The sequence below is a fragment of the Molossus molossus genome, unplaced genomic scaffold, assembly GCF_014108415.1.
Source record: "Molossus molossus isolate mMolMol1 unplaced genomic scaffold, mMolMol1.p scaffold_m16_p_16, whole genome shotgun sequence".
NCBI classification, from domain to species: Eukaryota; Metazoa; Chordata; class Mammalia; order Chiroptera; family Molossidae; genus Molossus; species Molossus molossus.
The window spans coordinates 63,266,780-63,285,962 of NW_023425351.1; the positions used below are offsets into that span (position 1 = coordinate 63,266,780).

The window sequence follows — 19,183 nt, forward strand, 5'->3', positions numbered from 1 at the left end:
GCCAGGAACACTGTCAGACACTGAGAACAAGACCGAGGAGGCCCCTGTCCTAGTGCAGTTTGCATGTTAGTGGAGAAGATAGAGACACACTGGAAAACAACAGATAAATAAAAATGATTGGAAGTTACGATGATGAAGGAAATTTTAAAAAGTCATATAATGCGGTGGTGGCATTTAAGGCCAGAGAGGAAACCAGCTATGCAGGGTCAAGGAAGAACATTTGAGCAAGAGAAAACCCCAGTCCACCAGTCTTGACATAATGAAGCAAGCTTGGCATGTCTGCAGGCGTCCGGAGGACCGTGTATCTGAGCACAGTGAGTGAAACACTATGGAGAAGCAGGGAGTAGGCAGGGCCAACACACACAGGGCCTTTGAAATCACTGGTAAGTGCTCGGGGTTTCTCCCTAAGCACATAAATGTGGCCTGAGTGAACGAGAGCATTTCCTCACTCCTACTGAGTTCCTTGGCAGCATTTCTTAAATGAGGCCACCGTGGTCTGGAAGTATCCAACAGGCCCCTAGGAAGAGGTGATGAGAACAGTAAGAAGGACTCGGACTCCGGACTCAGCTAGAGGTCAAGTCCACCTCTATGTCTCAGAGCTGCATGACTCTTTCCCCAGCTGTCAAATGGGAATAATAGTACTTACCCTGGTTGCTAAGGTTGCTATGGTTGCTATGAGAATTAAAACAGCAGTTAAAACATTGCCCAGCACCGAGAAAGAGCTCAATACAGTTTAGCTGCTATTATTATAGTTGTTGTTAGTATTAGAAAACCTACATTCGGGTGTTGTCCACGAGAGCGATGGGACCTGGACAAACTCTGACTTTTCTAGGCCCCAGCGTCCCATGTGTGGAAGGGGAGTGAGATGGTATTCACTGCCTCCATACTCCTATGAAGCTTCTGTGAAATGGGCAGCATGCTCAGCACGGGGCCCTGACAGCCCCATGAGCAGCTCAGCGTGGAGCTGAGGAACACCTTCTCCGCCAGCGGGGCAGTGCTTGCTGCCCAGAGTTCTAGAAAGATCTGCACTGACTCTTGTCTTGTTTTAGGACATGATGGCCAAGAAGGCCAAGGTGATCCTTCAGCAGCAGAAGAAAAAGTTATCACTCGAGGAAATGATCCATGAAGCTCAAGATTTTGTGGAAAAAATCCGCTTTCTGGTGGATGAGGTAATCAACTCTAATAGCCAACCTCATTTGGAAGGTTAGGCTGGATGTCTTTTTTTTTTTTAATTTTTAAAATTTATCTTTCTTGTTGAAAGTACTACAGATGTCCCTGCATTTCCCCCCATTGACCCCCTGCTCCCCACACTCCTCCCCTTCATCACAGTATTGTCTGCGTTCATTGGTTGTACATATGAATATAAGTTCTTTGGCTTATCTCTTCCCACCCCTTCCCCCTTCCCTCTGAGGTTCATTGGTCTGTACCCTACTTGACACCGGATGTCTTCCCAGTGAGGTTTGACTCTCCTGATAAGAAGGAAAGATCAGCAATGTTGTTTCCTGAACCTGCTGAGCTGAGCAGGCACTATTAGTTTGGGTGACCCCTCCCGCAGGTCGAGCCACGAGGACTCTAGAGGGGGATGAGAAGGGACAAGAGACACGAGAAATGGAGACACGACAGGATTCTGATCAAGTCTTGTTTATTCTGGGGAGATCCACACTATATATAGGGCAAGAAGCAGAAAACCAATAACATTTGTCGCCAAGCGATAAGTTTGTGGTAACCACCGCGAAGCAATTTCAGGTAAATATCCCCGGTGGAACAAAAGATAAACAGAGCATAACTGGTTGAGTAAATGGTTACTTAAAGGAATGCAGAAACATTGTATACAGAGGTATTCTGCCTTGGGGCAGGAGATGGCAGAGCAGATTTTAGCAAAATGGATGCCATGCAAATAGTCTCCCACATTAGGGGTGAAAACGGAGATTTTAAAATTAAGCCAAACATCTATGGCTTTATTGATTTTTTAAAAAATGAAGCTTCACTATTTAGCAGAACTAAAAATCATGTTCCTTAATGGACTCAAGAAAAGTCAAAATTAGCACAGGATGCTTGATAAGTTTTCAACAGAGGATTTGAACTCATGTCCAGTAAAGGTCAAATCAGCTTCTCATTTTCAGTTAGTTGTAACCAGTATCTTCTGGTGACTTCTAGAATGATCTAAAAAGGCCCTTTGATTCGCTTCTGTCGGACAGGGGAGTTTGTGCGGGAAGTTGCAGGAAGAGGTGCTGATTTACTGCTTCTGTCATCCTCAAAAGTCGTATTTCTTGCTGCAAATCAATTATTCTGTGATGGCATAGTGAACAGTGAGATGGGCAGTCATGTTAGTAGATGTAAGGATTTTAATAAACACCCCGAAGGTTTAAACCAGGCATCAGGGCTTCGTGTCTGTGACTGACCAACCCTGTGACCAGGAAAGCGTCCTCAAGGATGCTTGTTTCCATATGGAGGGAGAAGGGAACCTGAGGGGCCGGTTACACCGAGTGTTGGAGATTTTGAAATACAGAGCATCTGCGTCCAGCCCAGGAATGTCGAAGCCTAGTTTAGGACAACATACTCTTTGTTTCCTCAGCTACGTGGGCTCGGAAATGGACATTCAAGCACTCCTAACACAGCGGGCCTCTTGCAGGGAATTCTGCAGCTCCCACGCTGACAGTCAATTCTACAGTCTTGTTTCCATGCACTTGAGTCCAATTTCTCCTGAATAACCACCTCACGCGGAGCTGAAATGCTTCCAATCACATTTTAGATCGAAAGTCCCCGTGGAATTGTTTTCCCTTCCAAGAGTAAATGGAAAGACATTCATGGAGTTTTGTTTTTTTGCTTGAAGATTCTTAGGAGACCCAGTGCTTGAAGCTAAATCACTATTACAAGATTGAAAGAAAAAACACGTCCATGGGAAGGTATAGGAAATGTTTGCTCTGCATGGAGAAAAGCAGGTTCAGGCCACTGAAGATGCCAGGTCTCTAGTCCAGTTTGTATTTCCTTGAAGCACAGTGAGCAGTCTGGCAAACGGCTTTACATGTACTGCTAATTCGTGACCTAAAGCTTCCTCTTTTAAAGACGGTACACTTACCTTGCTTGATTGCAGAGATGTTTTAAGTACCTGGATGGGCTAAGTCACCGAATTTGCTTTGCAGAAGGGGCACTATTTCAGGATAGGAGAACCCCGGACATGCACTTGTTAAACGCCAACCTATCAAATCCATTCCCCTCTGTTCCTGCAGCCACAGCACACCATCCCCGATGTCTTCATCTGGATGCTCAGCAACAACAAGAGGGTGGCATATGCCCGCATCGCCTCCAAAGACCTGCTCTACTCCCCCGTCAGGGAGCAGATGGGCAAATACTGTGGAACCATCAAAACTCATTTCCTCAAAGTAAGTCTGCACTCCTTTTTACTCAAAGATGAGAAATCTGTTTTCCCTGGGTGGCTGAGCATTCTTATTGTGTGTCTCCGTATTTCTGACTCTTCCCCAAGACTTTCAAAGGTCTGAGGACAATTGGAATACCTGCCCCCTCTTGGTTTGAGTTGTGATTCCGAAGACTGTCTTGATGCTGAATATTTTCCAATTACTATGTCACCAGACACAAGCAAGTTTTCTCTTTTAATCTAGTGGGTGCACCTCAAGGTTACTTTAATTTTTACTTCTTTGATTACTAGGAAGAAGGTACATTTTTCTATTAGTTACCTCTCTTCCTCTTCTCTGATGTAATTTGTCCGTGGCAGTTTTTCTCACATAAGTTCATCTGTATTTTCAAAATTGATTTCAAAGAACATTACAAGAGAAGAGGTTTATATTCCACAGAACTGCTATTTCAGGATTGCTGGTGGCTTTAAACTGTAAAAATATGATAATCTTTTCAACTTGGGTCCGTGTACCTTTCATAAAGACAGGGCCCCCCAATACCTCAGAAGTGGACACCCATAGGAAAAATCCCGGATGGGTTCTACTGTCTCTAACTTAAGATGTGAGCCTTTCTGGGAGACCCTGGTATTTTACCCCTACTACAAAGACATTTCTATCCCAGACTCGAGCAAATATGAAGAAAGAGTGGTCCGAAGGCTTAACACTCACCAATGACGGATTAATTTTCTTAACTCTCACTAGCCTATCCTGACAATTCCAGTTTGGATTTCTTGCTATAACATAATTATTCTTCTGCTTCCCCAGAAGGAGGGTGAAAAGGTCCAAAACCATGCCATGTGAAGGCTGGATGAAGAGATAGCAGTGCTTAAGTGAGAAGATGTGGCAACATGATAGAGACGTTAAGTGTTTTTAGGGCTACCCATCACATGGATGATGGGTTGAGTGTGTGCGTGTGTGCATGCATGTGTGTGTGTATAGAATGAGGACTCATGACAGAACCAGAGGATAGAACTGGGACCCATGATCGCCGCTATGGGGAAATAGTTCTCTAAATGGAGGTTCATGTTATTCCTCGTCCCTCAAGTGTCAACAGAGGCTGGACAACTACTTGATAGAAATATGGCAGTCAGCAGCCAGGACAGAGAGCCCCTCAGGGCCTTCCAGCTGCTTGAGGCCACTGCAGATGTGATGGTAACTGCCGCAGGCAGAAGAGGCAGTGTGGGCAATGGGTTAATGCGTGGGCTTTGAAATCAGGTGAATCTGGTTTGCAATTTGTATTAGTTTGCTGGGGATGCTGGAACAAAATACCACGGGGGGCTAAAACAACAGAAATGTATTATTTCACAGTTTTGAAGGCTGGAAGTCTGAGGTTAAGATGTCTGAAGGCAGTAGGGAAGGACCTGTTCCGGTCTCTCTTCCAGCTTCTGGTAGTGATGCTTATGGCAGCATAACTCCGATCTTCCCCGTCTCTCCCTGTGTGTGTGTCTCCTCCCACAGTGTCCTTTTTATAGAACACTACTCCAGTCCAACCGTATCTTAAGTTATACCTGTAATGGCCCTACTTCCAAATAAGGCCATATTCTAAGACATTGTAGTTAGGGTTAGGACTTCAACATATGCATTTTGAGGAAATACAATTTAATCCATAACCGAATTCCAGGGCCAATATTTATCAGCTGTGTCACCTTGGGTAAGTTACCATTTCTGTGTCTCCTGTTGTTCAGTCACCTGGAGGTGGAGTTGAGGATTAAGTGGATGAGTGTGTGTTCAGAACACAGCGTGTGCTTCCCCCAGAGTAATCACCCAGTAAACACTGGCATTCAAACAGATGGGCATCCACCACCTACAGGATGTTTCTGGAAGTGTGTGCCCCCTTCATACCCAGTGAAGTGTTTTGGGCTCCATATATTATTTTCTATCATGTGTGGAAAATGATTTTTAAACCTGGCCCTATAAAATTTTAACTGAAAAAGGAAATGTTTACCCAAGTTATTCACCATGAGTATCAGAATTTTTTCAGCTTTCTCTATCCAAGAAATTCTGGGGTCACAAAAAACATTTATCTTAAAAATAGCAAATCATTTCTGGAGGCCCTGTGCTAAAATACTAGAAAATCAGTGGAATGTTGCTCCCTCCTAAATATTTTGATATGTCCTGGCATTATTTAAAATTAGAACAAAGATAGGGAAAAAAAGGAGAAACATCTGTAACAAAAATAAATTAATAAAAAATTTTTTAAAAATTAGAACAAGGAACATCTGTCAAATGAAGCCAGAGGGTAGACATAACTCAGGACTGAGAACTGGGCTTACTTTGTATTTTCCCTCTGCCACCGGGTCTGCTTTGGGTGATAGCTTTGTAAGTTTCGGTGAATTCCATTGTACTGACATGATGACTTATGTGGATAAGATGACTCAGCAAAACTGCTTTTAGTCCTATTTTGATGGTCACCCCTGCTGTTCACTCCCTCCCTCCACCTGCCTTTATGCTCTTCTCATTGAATCGGTAAATCTGAAAAATCCAAGAGCTGCGCCAGGGAGACAGTCTTCACACTCCTGCCACTCACCTCCCGTGTCTTCGCTGAGAATTAGGAAGTGCAGTAAGACACAGGGTAGAGTGTAAATTAAAACCCCAGGCCAGAGTTTTCTCAAAGTGTATTCTATGGAACAGCTGTCCTTCGAGTGGCTCCATAAACATTCCTTGTTCAAGCACATTTGGGAAGTTCGAGTTTAACTTTTATAGCCCAGGCTTGCCAATCTTATTCATCTAGAATAGATATTTACAAATTTTAGGAAGCTACGGCCCTTAGGGTCCCCGTTTGGGGAATATTAACCTAAGGAAATGAAGGTGCCTCATCTGAAGACACGTGGCTGATTAATAGCAAATCTGTAATGGCAACCAGGGTTTTGCAGTCCCTGACTCCATGATCTTTCTTTTTCTGCAACTAAAATATATTCATAATGCTACTAACAATGCTGGAACACAGTTTGTTGAGGTCAGCCCCATCCACCATTAGAAAAAGCAGAGTTCTCCCCCTTCAGTCTTATACCCACAGTGCCCCCAGTGGCCGAAGGGCAGAAAAGGACATTCATCCCTCACCAAAAGGAAACTTCATATCACCTAGAGCCCAGCCAGAAGGTAGCGGTCAACCTTCCTTTTCTTTTCTCCTCAAGTCACCTCTCTGTGCAGTTCACCCGGCGTTAACTCAGTCTGTGTGAATTCAACTCTTCCTTTTCGGACTTGCCAAGATTTCTCTTTCTTTCGAGCCAGTTGGCATTCACCAAGACCCCAAGCGAGGTGGGTGGGGCATGGAGAGGCGAAGACTTTAGCCTTCTGTTTTATGCAGTGTTTTTACATTGGTGGTCATTGTTTTTTGATGCACTTTTGCATTCTTTAATTCTTTTTCTCTGTCTGCCCCGCCCCCGGTCTTACCATGCTATTCTCAAAAAGAAAGATGTTGCTGTGGTTGGTTAGGCTACAGGGGCTCCTGAGAGAAGAGAGTGAGGAAGAGGGGAGTCAGGGGAAGACACACCTGTGGAAATGCCTGTGAAGCTAAAAGTGGGTGCTGTTGCTGAAAGTAGTGTGGGGGTGCTCGGCAGTGCCACCTGCATTCTGGTGGGATACTTAAGTGAGGCTCTGCATTGTCTTGGAAGCGATTTAAATTTGAGTATTTTACTTTGTGGGTTTTTTTTTCTTTTTTTTTACTTATTTTTATTTTTAGATTAAATTTATTGGGGTAACATTGGTTGATAAGATTATATGGGTTTTGAGTGTGCGACTCTATGATACATCATCAGTATATTGTACTATGTACCCACCAGCCAAAGTCAGTCTTCTTCTGTCAGTTCATGTGTATTAAAAAAGGTGCATAAACCTGCAAACTTAGGAGTGCAACAGTGGTTCTTGTGTAACATCTTCACAAGTTGTTAGCTGAGTTTTGGTTCTCACCATGAACACGCACACACACACACACACACACACACGTTTTTATAGCAGTAGAAGTGAATGATGGTTTTGTTTTAGTTTAAGAAGCAAAGGATGTCAGACCAGCCTGGGGAAGTGCAACATAGTCAGTTAAGAGTCTTGGTACTTAAATACTTAAAACTGTGCTTGGTAGACCAGCAGGATTATCACCAACAGGGAGAAATGTAGAATCTCTGACCCCAATCCTACTGAATCAGAATTTGCATTTTAAACAGATGTCCAAGTAATTCTCATGCTCTGATACACGTCAGTGTATGAGGAGCGCTGGCTAAGAGTATGGGCATTGAACCAGGTAGAGCAGGGTTGAGTTTGGCTCCAACCCTGCCTCTCTCTATGACGTGGACGATTTTCTTAACTGCTCTGAACTTCCATGTCTTCATATTTAAAATACACACAATAAAAGTATCTACTTTATAGTCATCATGAAAATGAACGATTACCTATGACTTGTTAAAAGTATGTCAGTAACAGGACATTCTATGTGTATGAAGAAACGTTAGATCAGGGCTTGGACAACGTAAGTGCTCAATGCATGTAAAATATTTTTGTTATTATTATTAGAAAAATAGATAATTCAACAAATATTTACCAAGTGCTTCCTGAGTGCCAAGCCCTCTTTTAGGCTCTGGAGACATCACTGTGAACTGACAGACAAATTCCTGTGATACCTACCAATGCAGAGGGGTTGCTTTCATTACAACACAATAACCTTAGGCTCTCAATAAATATTTGTTTTATTGAACAAGTGCTCAATGCATCTTAGCTATTATTATTATCATTATTATTATTGAAATGATGAATTGAAATTGTCTTATTATAAATTTTAGAATTATAAGTTACAGAGTGGTTGTCTTTACCAACAACAAAACAACCTCTTGTGCTATTTGTAAGCTGAATAAAGAACACATCCCACTCCCTAAAGAATAAAATCCAAACTCCTCCACATGACCAGCAGGATCCTTCCATCTTGTCTATGTCATTCTCTGTCCCAGCTGTTTCTTTTCTGAAAGCTCTTAGCAAAACCGTCCCTGGCACAGAATAAACACACACTAAACTTCAGCCCATATTACCACTGTTGGTTCCTGCCCCACATTTTTGTTCGGGCACTTTCCTCTCCCAGGGGTGCCTCTCTACTCGTCCAGCTCCAACGTACTGAGTCTTACAGAAACGATGAAGTGCCTACTGCTGCTTTTCTGCTCCTGTAGCATTTTCTCTCTTACACTTGACTTTGCATTTGAGTTAGTGAAGGCAAGTTGGCCTCCGTGTCTAGACTCAAGCTTTTGGGTGGGCGGAGGGTGGGTGGGGGGGGCGGGGGACTGTATCTTGGTCATTGTGATGCCTTCCTGACCCTCCTCCTTCAGCAATTCTGGAGGCACTTGTATTAGATTTGAATTGAGCTGCTCAGAATCCTCTTGCACCCAGAGAGCAAGACAGGAAAATGAACAACTGGGCTCGATGTTGGATTCAGGGGCTCTCCAGGGCGCTTTGGGAAAGTCAGAGCAAGCTATAGCCTCTCATAGGGGAATCTTGTAATTCTCTGGAAAAGAAGAGGTGCAGAAAAAGAGGGCAATGATAGGAAATCCTAAAAAACACCAAGAAAGGACACTTAATCTGTAGAGGCTGCTAGTTCTTAGAGCAAGGCCTTGCCAGCAACCCTGAACACAGCCAAGTCTGGGGCCTGGGACTCCTTAGATGGGGGCGAGGAGTCTCCTACTCCTGGTGATGGGTAAGGGAATTAGAAACCACACAGTGTAAGGAAGGAATGAGAGGTTCTTAGCCAGGAAGAAAGAACGTGGTAGGGCAGGTGGGTCCCTTCAAGAACATGGAGGCCTGACCTATGGAAGAAGCACCTGAGTTCTTTGGAGTGAAGCAAATAGGTAGAGGCTGTCGCTGAAGCTCCAAGAGTCTAGATCTGAAATCATCTCTCCCGGCTCTGTCCCTTAAAAGCTGAGTGTTGTTTGGGAACTTACCTAACCTCTCTGAGTCTGAGTTTTCTCATCAATAAAACGGGGGCAATAACCATGCCTACCTGGGATGTTTAAATGATCCAAGGTTCAGAAATGCTTAACACAGTGCCTGTCTGAGCCTCAGGCCCCACCAAACATGTATCTTCCTCCAGAACTGTGTAAAGTGGCAACTGGGGTCATTGGTCTCATTTTGCTATAAGATGAGCTCCTGAGAATTGCTCTCTGAATACCCCCTGGGTGCCCGGCCAGTGTGGCTCAGTGGTTGAGCATCGACCCTGCACCAAGAGGTCTCCAGTTCGATTTCCAGTCAGGGCACATGCCCAGGTTGTGGGCCAAATCCCCAGTGGGAGGCATGCAGGAGGCGGCCAACCGATGTTCTCTCTCATCGATGTTTCTATCACTCTCTCCCTCTCCCTTCCTCTCTCTCTGAAATCAATAAAGAAAAAAAAAATTGCATACCCTCTGGGTATGTCCCTAGGTACCCAGGAAGGACCCCGTCTCTCAAGGAGCAGGCCCCATGATCGGCTCTTTCTAATGAAGCGGGCTTCCCTGTGACCTTTCCGCAGCTTCCCGGGAAACGGCCAGCCGGCTGGACGGTGCAAGCGAAAGTCGACGTGTACATGTGGCTGGGCTCCAGCAGACACTCCGGGGCCGTGCTGGACAACTTGCCGGCAGGCTATGCAGCAGAAACATCCTCCAAAGTGGCCGGCTCCATTCAACCTCCAGCCAACCTGATCTACCAAGGTACCACCCCACTGGGCAAAGGGGGTCCTCACGTGTCTGGGGGGGGGGCTTCTGAGAGAAAGGAGGGAGACAGGCATGTGCTGTGTATGCACTATTTTAAGAGCAACTTCTTTTCCTTCTTTTCATATAGTTTCTAAGTTTTCTTCCTCACCTTCCAATGTCTGATCTAAAAGAATAAAGTGAAGTCATTCAATACACCTGAAGTGAAACTTTATATTATTTCGTTAATGGAAAGAAAGCGATTTGAGTTTCTTTGTAGGTAGATCTTCTAAGTTGAATTTGAATTTTAAGCGAAAGATGTGTTTTAACTAAATACCAGTGAGATCTATGTTGGTACGGCCTGTGGAATTTCATCAGACTTTCCCTTTACGGGGCAGCGGGGTCCGAGCCATCAGCAGTGGGCACTGTCAGCGTGTCCACTCGTGTCCCTCTAGCTTGCTTCTTGACTCGGCTGCTTTGGGAAAGTCAGATTGCTTTATGCTGTCCTTTCTCCTTTGTAGCTGTTTTCCGTGAATGCCATCAAGTTTACGTTTTCCTGTAACTTAAATTTTGCTTTGAATATGTATGCCTGGTTTCCACATTGCTTCAGTCTGCGGGGGGTCTGGCTGCCGGATTCGGGGAGCAGAGCAGCGGTACCTTCGCTTCGCCGGAAGCTGAGCTCTGCCTTGAGCCAGTGTCGGGGAGGCCGGAGAACGTCTGCGCACCCAGGTTTCCTGTGTCGTACAAGGCTCCTCTGATGATGGTTGACCTTGACTGCCAGTGGAATCTAAGGGCTCAATTGTCAGAGAAGACAAGCTTCTGGAGATAGCACCCAGCACACGCCAAGCACTGTGCTCCGCACTTTATACATAAGATTTAATTTCTCACAACAACCCTGGGTGGTCTCTTCATTTACATATGGACAAAGGATGCATCAGAGATGCTTAGAAACTGCCCAAGATCACACAATCTCCAAATCTTGCTTTATTTCCACTGCTTTCCATCCTGACTTTAGTTTTATCTTTGAGTGAAAAACACCCACATAAGGTTATCTTCTTTTTTCTATAGACCCTACCTCTAGAGACCCAACATTCCTGGACATTTTTGCCGCGCCAGCTACAAACAATTCAGAGGAGAGGAAAGACTTATCCCAAAGTTTTCTGATTGTCTGCAGCATGTCTTCCTGGGGTGACCCAATAGACTTTCTCTGCTGTGAACTTCTTAGCTCTTACTTGTGTTTCCCCAATGAAGCCTGGTCTGCCCCCACCTGCGGCCCTCTGTCTGCCGCCCGTTCTGTCACACAGGTGTGCTCACTCCTGCCTCCAAGCTCCCATGTCCTCTGTCTGTTTCTCTCTTGGGACACTTAGCTCTGACCTCCTGTCACTGTGACTGAGATGTTTGTGTTCTCCATTGCTCTCTCCATAGAGCTCCCCAAGGGCAGGGGCTGTCTTAACTACTTCACAACCTTAGAGGCCAGAACTGTCCCTGGTACACAGCAGGTGCTCAAAATGACCTTGGCTGGCTGAATGGCAGAAGGGATGAATGGGCGGCTCAAGACTTTATTGAGTTTATTGAAGCAAAGACCATTTGTAGAGAAGACCCTTTCTTACACACACACACACACACACACACACACACACAGCAGTGGAAACAAGATTTACTAGGAATTAAAATGTGGCATTTTAGAAAGAGAAGGTGGTTTTGGAACCTGCCAGAAATGAAACCTAGACTCTGTCAACTTGGAAAAGTATGTTAGCCTTTCTGTGAGCCATTTCCCTCATCTATAAAGTGGAGATGATTATATATATTTCACAGGGTTGTTGTGAAGATTTAAACCCACTGTGACAGCACCAAGGAGAACGCCTGGCTCCCGAGCACCCCTCAACGTGACCTCTTTGCTGTGCCTGTTTCAGCCTCAGCAGCGGGGGGTGCCGTGGTCTCCTCTGTCCGTCTCTGGATCCACCCGCGGACACGCATCGCACACACACACCGTGCGCACTCAAGGTTCCTAAAAGCCCTTTCTGCTCTCTGTCCGCAGACCGGCATCTCTTTCAGCTGAGAGCTCACATGTACCAAGCCCGGGGCCTCATCGCGGCTGACAGCAACGGACTTTCAGACCCTTTTGCCAAAGTCACGTTCCTTTCCCATTGCCAGACCACAAAGGTAACCAGGGAAGCCGCCTGCCTTCTCCCTGCAGCCACAGCCTACCCCCAGCACAGCCAGGACAGAAAAAGCAGGGCCACATTGCCAGTTCCCGTGGCTCCGGGAACATGGGTGTGTCAGACTCAAAAGCACGTGTGCAAGGAAGGACAGATGGGGTTGTTCCAGTGTGATCCACTGTCCTGAGGCCAAGAGAGCAAGTTCCCGAGGCAGAGGAAGGGTGGCAGGAAACAGAACTGGCACCTAGATCTCCTGCTGAAATGCCAGGCACAAGGCCAAGTTCGGTGGGGAATGAACACATGGGAAAGCAGCACGCAGACCACCCACACGAGACTTGCGGTCCAGGCTGTCTGAGGGGTCTTGCTGGGAAGGAAGGTGCCCGGCTTGGTGGTCAGGAAGCCTACCCTTGGCACTGTTGCTTTGCATTTACCAGCTGGGGGACTTTGCATACTTTCAGCATCTCTGCAACTCAGTGGCTCTCTCTTCTGTAAAATACAACTTCCTGATAGATGCTGGGGGGCTTCATAGAGCTGGATCTATACCTGTTTCCTCTTGCTTCTCCCTTTCCTGTACTCTGACTGCTGAAGTGGGAAGAGGGTTCCTAATCAGCACGAGCCCGTTAGGCTCTCCGTGGATGGTATTCGCTAGGATGTACCTGTTCTCCGAGGATGCACCGTGCTGAGAGAGGGAAGCTCCGTACAGGATTTGCCCACCCCTGGGAGTGAAGACACAGGACACAAAGAGACCTGAGGCTTCATTCTAGCTCATCTATTTTCCAGCTGCGTTTACTCACTAAACCTTGGTCTGTCCTCTTAAAATAGGGCTACTGTGAAGAAGCAAACAGTGAAGGGAATAAGCGATTGATGAATGGTGACCATTATGTTGGTCGATGTTACAAGGGGTGATGTTTCCAAAGTGAAGCCTGTGATCTGGGTGACGGATGAGATTGCATTTTGATTTATGACACACAGACGGAGATCATAATGTGAACCAGGGATGTGCCCACTTCACCGGTACCTGCCGAGTGCCCGCTCTGTGCCAGGCCTGGGCTCCGGTGAGCGGGGGTGGGACCAGGTCGACCCTGCTCCTGTGTGCTGTGTGACCTGGGTGTGGAGACAGGCAGTCCTCTGGACGGATGAGTCAGCTACGGTGTGATAAACCCCAAAGTGCTGGGTCTCCCAGAGGCACTGAAGAGAGGGCTTCGCTCTGTCTGGGAGGGAAGTGAGAGAGACCTCAGAAGGAGGTGACTCCATTCTAAAGAACGAGCTTGAAAACAGACGACTGCAGAAGATTTTGCCTTTGTCCTGAGAGGTAGTATGTAGTGCAGCGATGAAGAGTCAAATCCTGGAGCCACATTGCCTGGGTTCGAATCCGAGCTCTTCCAATTATTGGCTTGTGTGAACTCAAGCAAAAACCTTCTCTGTCCTCAATTTCTTGATCTGTAACATACAAATAATGACAGTGGATTTACCTCTCACAGGGTAAAGCACTAGGACAGTGCCTTGCTTATCATAGCTTCTATGTGACTGCTTGTCCTGCTGGTCACTGAGGCTGCCCACCAGAGCAGGGGGCATTCTCTGAGGGTGGACCCCTGGGACCCCCCTCTGCCAGCTATAGCTGTGGAATCCTGACGCTCAGAAGAGATCTCAGAGACCTCAGGGTGGGGCAGAGGCTTGAATGAGTTCCCTGGGCTGCCACGTGATCGCCCTTCTATTTTGTATCTCCAATAGCATCTTCATTTGATTCAGACCCATATCTCAAAGGGACGGATGAGATTTGTTTATCAAATCATTGTTTGAAAGGGAAAACAGGTTCTGTTGAGCCCCAGGATTTGCCTCCATACTTTGAACCAAGGACCTAATTCTTTTCTTAAATTTAAATTTTTTATTTTATTACTGTCATTTACTAAAAGCTCCCCGTGTGTCGGGCATGATGCTAAACAGTGTGCATGCATTGTGTGCTGCACCTCATTGCAGCCCACAGGTGGATGTTATTCATGTCCCCATTCTGCAGATGAGGAAGGCAAGGCTAAGAGGCCATACAGGGAGCAGATGGTAGAGCCACAATGGATACCAAGGTTGTCTGATTCCAATGTCACTTTGCTTAACGATTCTGCTCCCAGTTTCCAGTTTCTCCTCCTGCTTCAGTGTTGCGCTGCCTGGGGAGGACTGGTCTGTGTGTGACAGCCCCTCTGCTACTCTTGATGACGGGGAAAGCTGAGCCCGGGTCCCCGCCGTCGTACCTGAGCTCCACCAGTTCACCTGGTAGCTCCCACCTGAACCTGCCACACGAGCTCAGGGCGAACAGGCTCCGAAGGGCTGGCCCTGCACACCAACCCTCTGTAAAGTGACGTAATGGTACAGCATATTTCAGAAGGGAATTCCGTCATCCCAGACACCACTGAGGATGTGGGTCTTAGAAATCTCGTGGTGATTAAAGGGTAAAGGGAGTGGGAGAGAGCCCAGAGAGAGGGGCTTTGGGGAACGCAGCAGGGAGGGCCTGGGTGGCTGAGAGGAGGGCTTAGGGCAGTCGGGTGCTCTCTGAGGGCGCAGAGGTAAGGCCTGAGATTTCCCAGCCAGACCGATGCTGAGTCCCGAGGACACGAATGGTCTTTGTTAGACACCAGTACCCGGGCGCACCGACGGACAGTGGTAGGTGTTTAGTAAATGTTTTCTCACTTATAAAAGAGTGTTGGTGGAGTGGAGTGGGGGTCACAGCACTTACTGAGTGCCTACTGTGTTCCAGGTACTGAATACACTTTATCTCAGACAGTGGTTATAACAACTCTGCAGGGTAGGTTCTAGCCCCATTTAAATGAGGGAGACTGTGGATCAGAGAGGTTGAATCACCTAGGGGCACCTGATGCTAAAGCCATGCACTATACATGGCACCTCACTCTTTCTTTAAAGTTTTAGCCAAGTGGAACTATAATCTCCCAAATAATGTTATTTAACATGATTATAATGCATAACTCCTTAAGGAAACTAAGAAATGAGGCTAGTGGCGGGCACTTCGGCAGTGAAGTGGAAGAATATTTATTTTTTGTTTGGGTGAGATTGACAATACCTCTTGAAGGTGCCCATGGAAACAACTCTGAGGAGAAGCCAGTGCCCACTCATTCATTCATGCAAATAGCTCTGGAGCACCTGCCAAGCACAGGATGCTGTGTTGGTGCCTAATACTGTGCCTAGCACATCGTAGGTCCTGAATAAACACATGTTGAATGAATGAGTGGATGAATGCCGGGCTCTGGAATTTTATCAAGTGGCGAGTGCCAAGGAATACATAAAAATATTTCTGTAGGAAACACACTGTGAGGATCATCATTTGCCGTGGTATCACACCACTGGGTGAATGCTGCAAAAGAGATTACATTTCTGCCCTAGCCAGTTTGGCTCAGCGGTTGAGCATCGGCCTGCGGACCAGAGAGTCCTGGGTTCGGTTGCCGCTAGGGGCACATACCACACACATAAAAAAGAGATTACATTTCTATTTTTAAAAGCAACATAGGAACACGTGGTTCTTTGTGATATCCATCACTGACACGGGCTAGCTTTGCATAGCAACACCCTAACTCCTGTTTATCGACTGGTTGAAATGATTCAGTTTTAGTCCAAAATGTTAAGATTTTATCTGAAATGTACATCAAAAACCTTGCCATGTCAGAGGCATAAAATACTCTATGAACAAAAGCAAGAGAGGAAGGAAACTGGAATGAATGCTATTTTTATGACTCAGATAAAGAAGAGCCGTAAAAAAATTCTTTGGTGACCAATGTGCCAGTGATTTCATGCTGTGTCTAGAGATGGCACTTGATGTAAAATTCTAAGATGACAATTTTATTTGGGCTTTGGAACCTAGACAGTTACTCAAGGCCAAATATCTCTCTCTGCTCCCTCCTGGAGTGAACAGTGAGAAGTTAAGGTACAGTTTGGAGGTGGTGTGGAAGTTCCCCGGGACCCTGCAGCCTCTGGGCCATGGTCACCTGTGAAGCCCCCCATTTGCCTGCAGAGCCTGGAAGAGAGAAAGATGTGGCTGTAGCTTCTTTCCAGGACTGGCCTCACATCTCAATGGGCAGTTTCTGCCCAGGTGCAGAGTCCATCATCCTACAAACAACCGTAGCCCTTAGCTCTGTAAAACTCACATGTTTCAAACATCCAACTAAACAGAGTAGAGGATGTAAGCCCAATGACAACCTCCTTTCTGAAGGTGCCACTTGAATGGCCTGGCAGGGGGGCTGTGAGCCACTTCTAGGGGAGCCGCTTGTAGCTCTGGACCAATTATGCAAGTTGTGGTCCTTCTTTGTCCTTGGCTTCTCCATCTGAATAATGGGTGTAGCCAACTACCAAGATCACAGTTTGCCGAGGTAGAAAGAATGATGTCGCCCTGGCCGGTTTGGCGCAGCGGTTGGAGCGTCAGCCTGCGGTACTGAGAGACTCGGGTTCGGTTCCTGCTAAGGGCACGTACCTCGGTTGCAGTTTGTCCCTGGCCCTGGTTGGTCGTGCGGGTGGCAGCCACTCGATGTGTCCCTTCACATCGATGTTTCTCTCTCTCTCTCTGCCTCTCTCTCCCTCCTGCTCTATCTGAACAAAAAATGGAAAAATGTCCTCAGGTGAGGATAAAAAAAAAAGAATGATGTCATGCAAAATGGTGAGGGTTATTTTGAAGACCCTGGTCTCTTCAATGCAGTCAAATAAATATCCACAAACTAGTAGAATTTGATAGAAGAAATATTAGATGCAAATCCCACTTTAGAGTATTTGATGACAAAATTTTATTTGCTCACAAGTGAAGAACCATCAGCTATCTCTATCCTCAATTTATCCTTCAATAAAATGGAGATATTAACATCTACTTGGTGAGGCTGAGTGAGTTTAGCACCCTGGGCTTTGGTACCAGAGACCCAGGTGGAATCTCAGTCTCTGGATCAGTGAGCCTCGGTTTCCTGGTCTGTAATGTGAGTAGATGACTGTATGCACCTCCCAGAGACAGTGCATGTGAAGTGCAGCAGCTGGCACGTAGTAAGTGCTCAATAAAAGGGTAGCGAGTGTTATCATCACAGCACTCCTGTGAGGACTGAGTTGAAATGATGTATGCACCCAGGGTATTACACATTGCTGTGACTCTACCCCCTAAAACACATGTAAACATCTGCAGGGCAGGGAATCTTTTCATCCACTGGCATCTAGTACTTAGTAGTACATTGGTTTACATTTCCCATGAATGCTGAATGAGTGAGTGATGATGACAAGGGTGCATTCTCTTTGCCATTCATAAGTTATCTGTGGAGTGCACCTTGGAACCCCTACACTCTAAATTGAATGATCTTTCCCTTTACTTTGGCACCCCCCTTCCAGGTCATTTCCCAGACCCTCTCCCCCACCTGGAACCAGATGCTGCTGTTCAATGACTTGGTGCTGCACGGAGACCACAAGGAGCTGGCCGAGTCCCCACCTCTGGTGGTGGTGGAGCTGTACGACAGTGACGCGGTGGTGAGTGTCCCAGGACGGGTTCACTGTGCCTTGCTCAAAATGCCCTGTTCTACTAACATACCTTGTTCAACCAGCCTGTCAATGCTTAGGATCTAGATGTGCCTGGAGGCAATCCTGACCTGGGAAAGCCACGAATAAAGATCCAGTTACAAAGGCTAAATTGGTGACAGTACCCCTCCAGTTCTGAATCAGAGACCCAGGGAAATCGGAGGTGATCATTTGCGTCACTAAAGGGATTTTCACTTAGAGTACCCTTTAGATTGCAGTGAAGTAGGGTCTGGGTCGCAGAACGTCGGTGGACACAGCCTCAGGAATAGGACACTTTATAGAGCAACCCCACGTGTGCCTGGCCGCTGGCTGGTCCCATGTCCTGTTGCTTCTTAATGAAAATGTCCGTGCCTTTTGAAACAGGGGGTGTCTACTGGTCTCGCCTGGCTGGAAGGAAATGGATGGGTATTGTCACCGATTCACCCTTTGTAACTGATTCTTCCTTTTTTTCTTGGTTGTTGCTTCTGAAACCTGCAACACCGCATTCATCTCTGTCCCATTTCTGTTATGGTGTTAACTCAACCTCACCCTCTCCAAAGGTTTCTGTGTTCTGAAATGTTGGATAGATTCAGAAGCTAACTGGAGATTTTTTAAAATTACAAATAAAATATTTTTAAAATTAAGAGGTCTAAAATGAAAGGCAAAAGTTTATTTATTTTCTTTGATGTTTCTACTTCCTCGGAAAGTAGCAGAAGCACAAATATAGTAAGGCACAACATTTGTTCTGAAAGGCCTTCCTAAAGGTTCCTCACCTCCTCACCTCCAAGCGTCCCCGCAGCTCTGACCTTGACCCAAGGTCAGGAGGAAATCAGGGTGGGAAAATTACAGAAGGTGAGCAGGCGCCTTGGAGCGCACAAATCACCCTCTTGCTTCCTAGAGAAGAAAACGGAGACCCAGAAAAGTCAAATGCCTTGTTCAAGGTCACAGCTAGCTGGAGGTAGAGCCAGAACTTGAACCTACCTCCTGTGTCCACTCTGTTCTGCACATGTGGGCGTGGCTGGTGTGGCTATGTGCCTGGAGAAACACATTCTACTTCTCCATCTCCCCTGCCCTCCGCCCTCTCTCCCCACCTCACCCCCCGGGTGCCGTTTCCCCGGCTGTAAGTTGGAGCGAGATGTATATATTTATGGAATGTGAATCCTACTCTTGGGCATATGGCGTAGAGTTTCTGTAGAGACAGCTACAAAATAAGCACCTTTCCAATTCTGTTCCTAACAACATGGTTCCAATCCTGTTTTTTATTTTAAAACCAGTAACCACAATCAAGCACCTTAGAAAGCGCCCCTAGACCAGCCTGCTCCATGGATTTCCCTCGGACGCCCTTCGCTGTTGAGACTCCTACGTCTCCATTCCATGCTTGTTGCCCCTCCCCAAACCAAACCCTGCACAGAAAACCAAACTTACATTCTCACATGTAAAGGAAAAAGAAATGGAG

At 46.4% G+C, this 19,183-nt stretch overlaps 1 protein-coding gene across 1 annotated transcript in view; it reads left to right on the forward strand.

Annotated features, from left to right (window-relative positions):
- Positions 1-19,183, forward strand: part of FER1L6 (fer-1 like family member 6) — a 104,658-nt gene that overhangs the window by 41,567 nt on the left and 43,908 nt on the right. Inside the window, exons 16-20 of the mRNA XM_036263931.1 lie at positions 1,050-1,169; positions 3,231-3,383; positions 9,892-10,069; positions 12,087-12,211; positions 17,566-17,700. Coding sequence (XP_036119824.1) covers positions 1,050-1,169; positions 3,231-3,383; positions 9,892-10,069; positions 12,087-12,211; positions 17,566-17,700 — 711 coding nt within the window. The remainder of the gene's footprint in view (positions 1-1,049; positions 1,170-3,230; positions 3,384-9,891; positions 10,070-12,086; positions 12,212-17,565; positions 17,701-19,183) is intronic.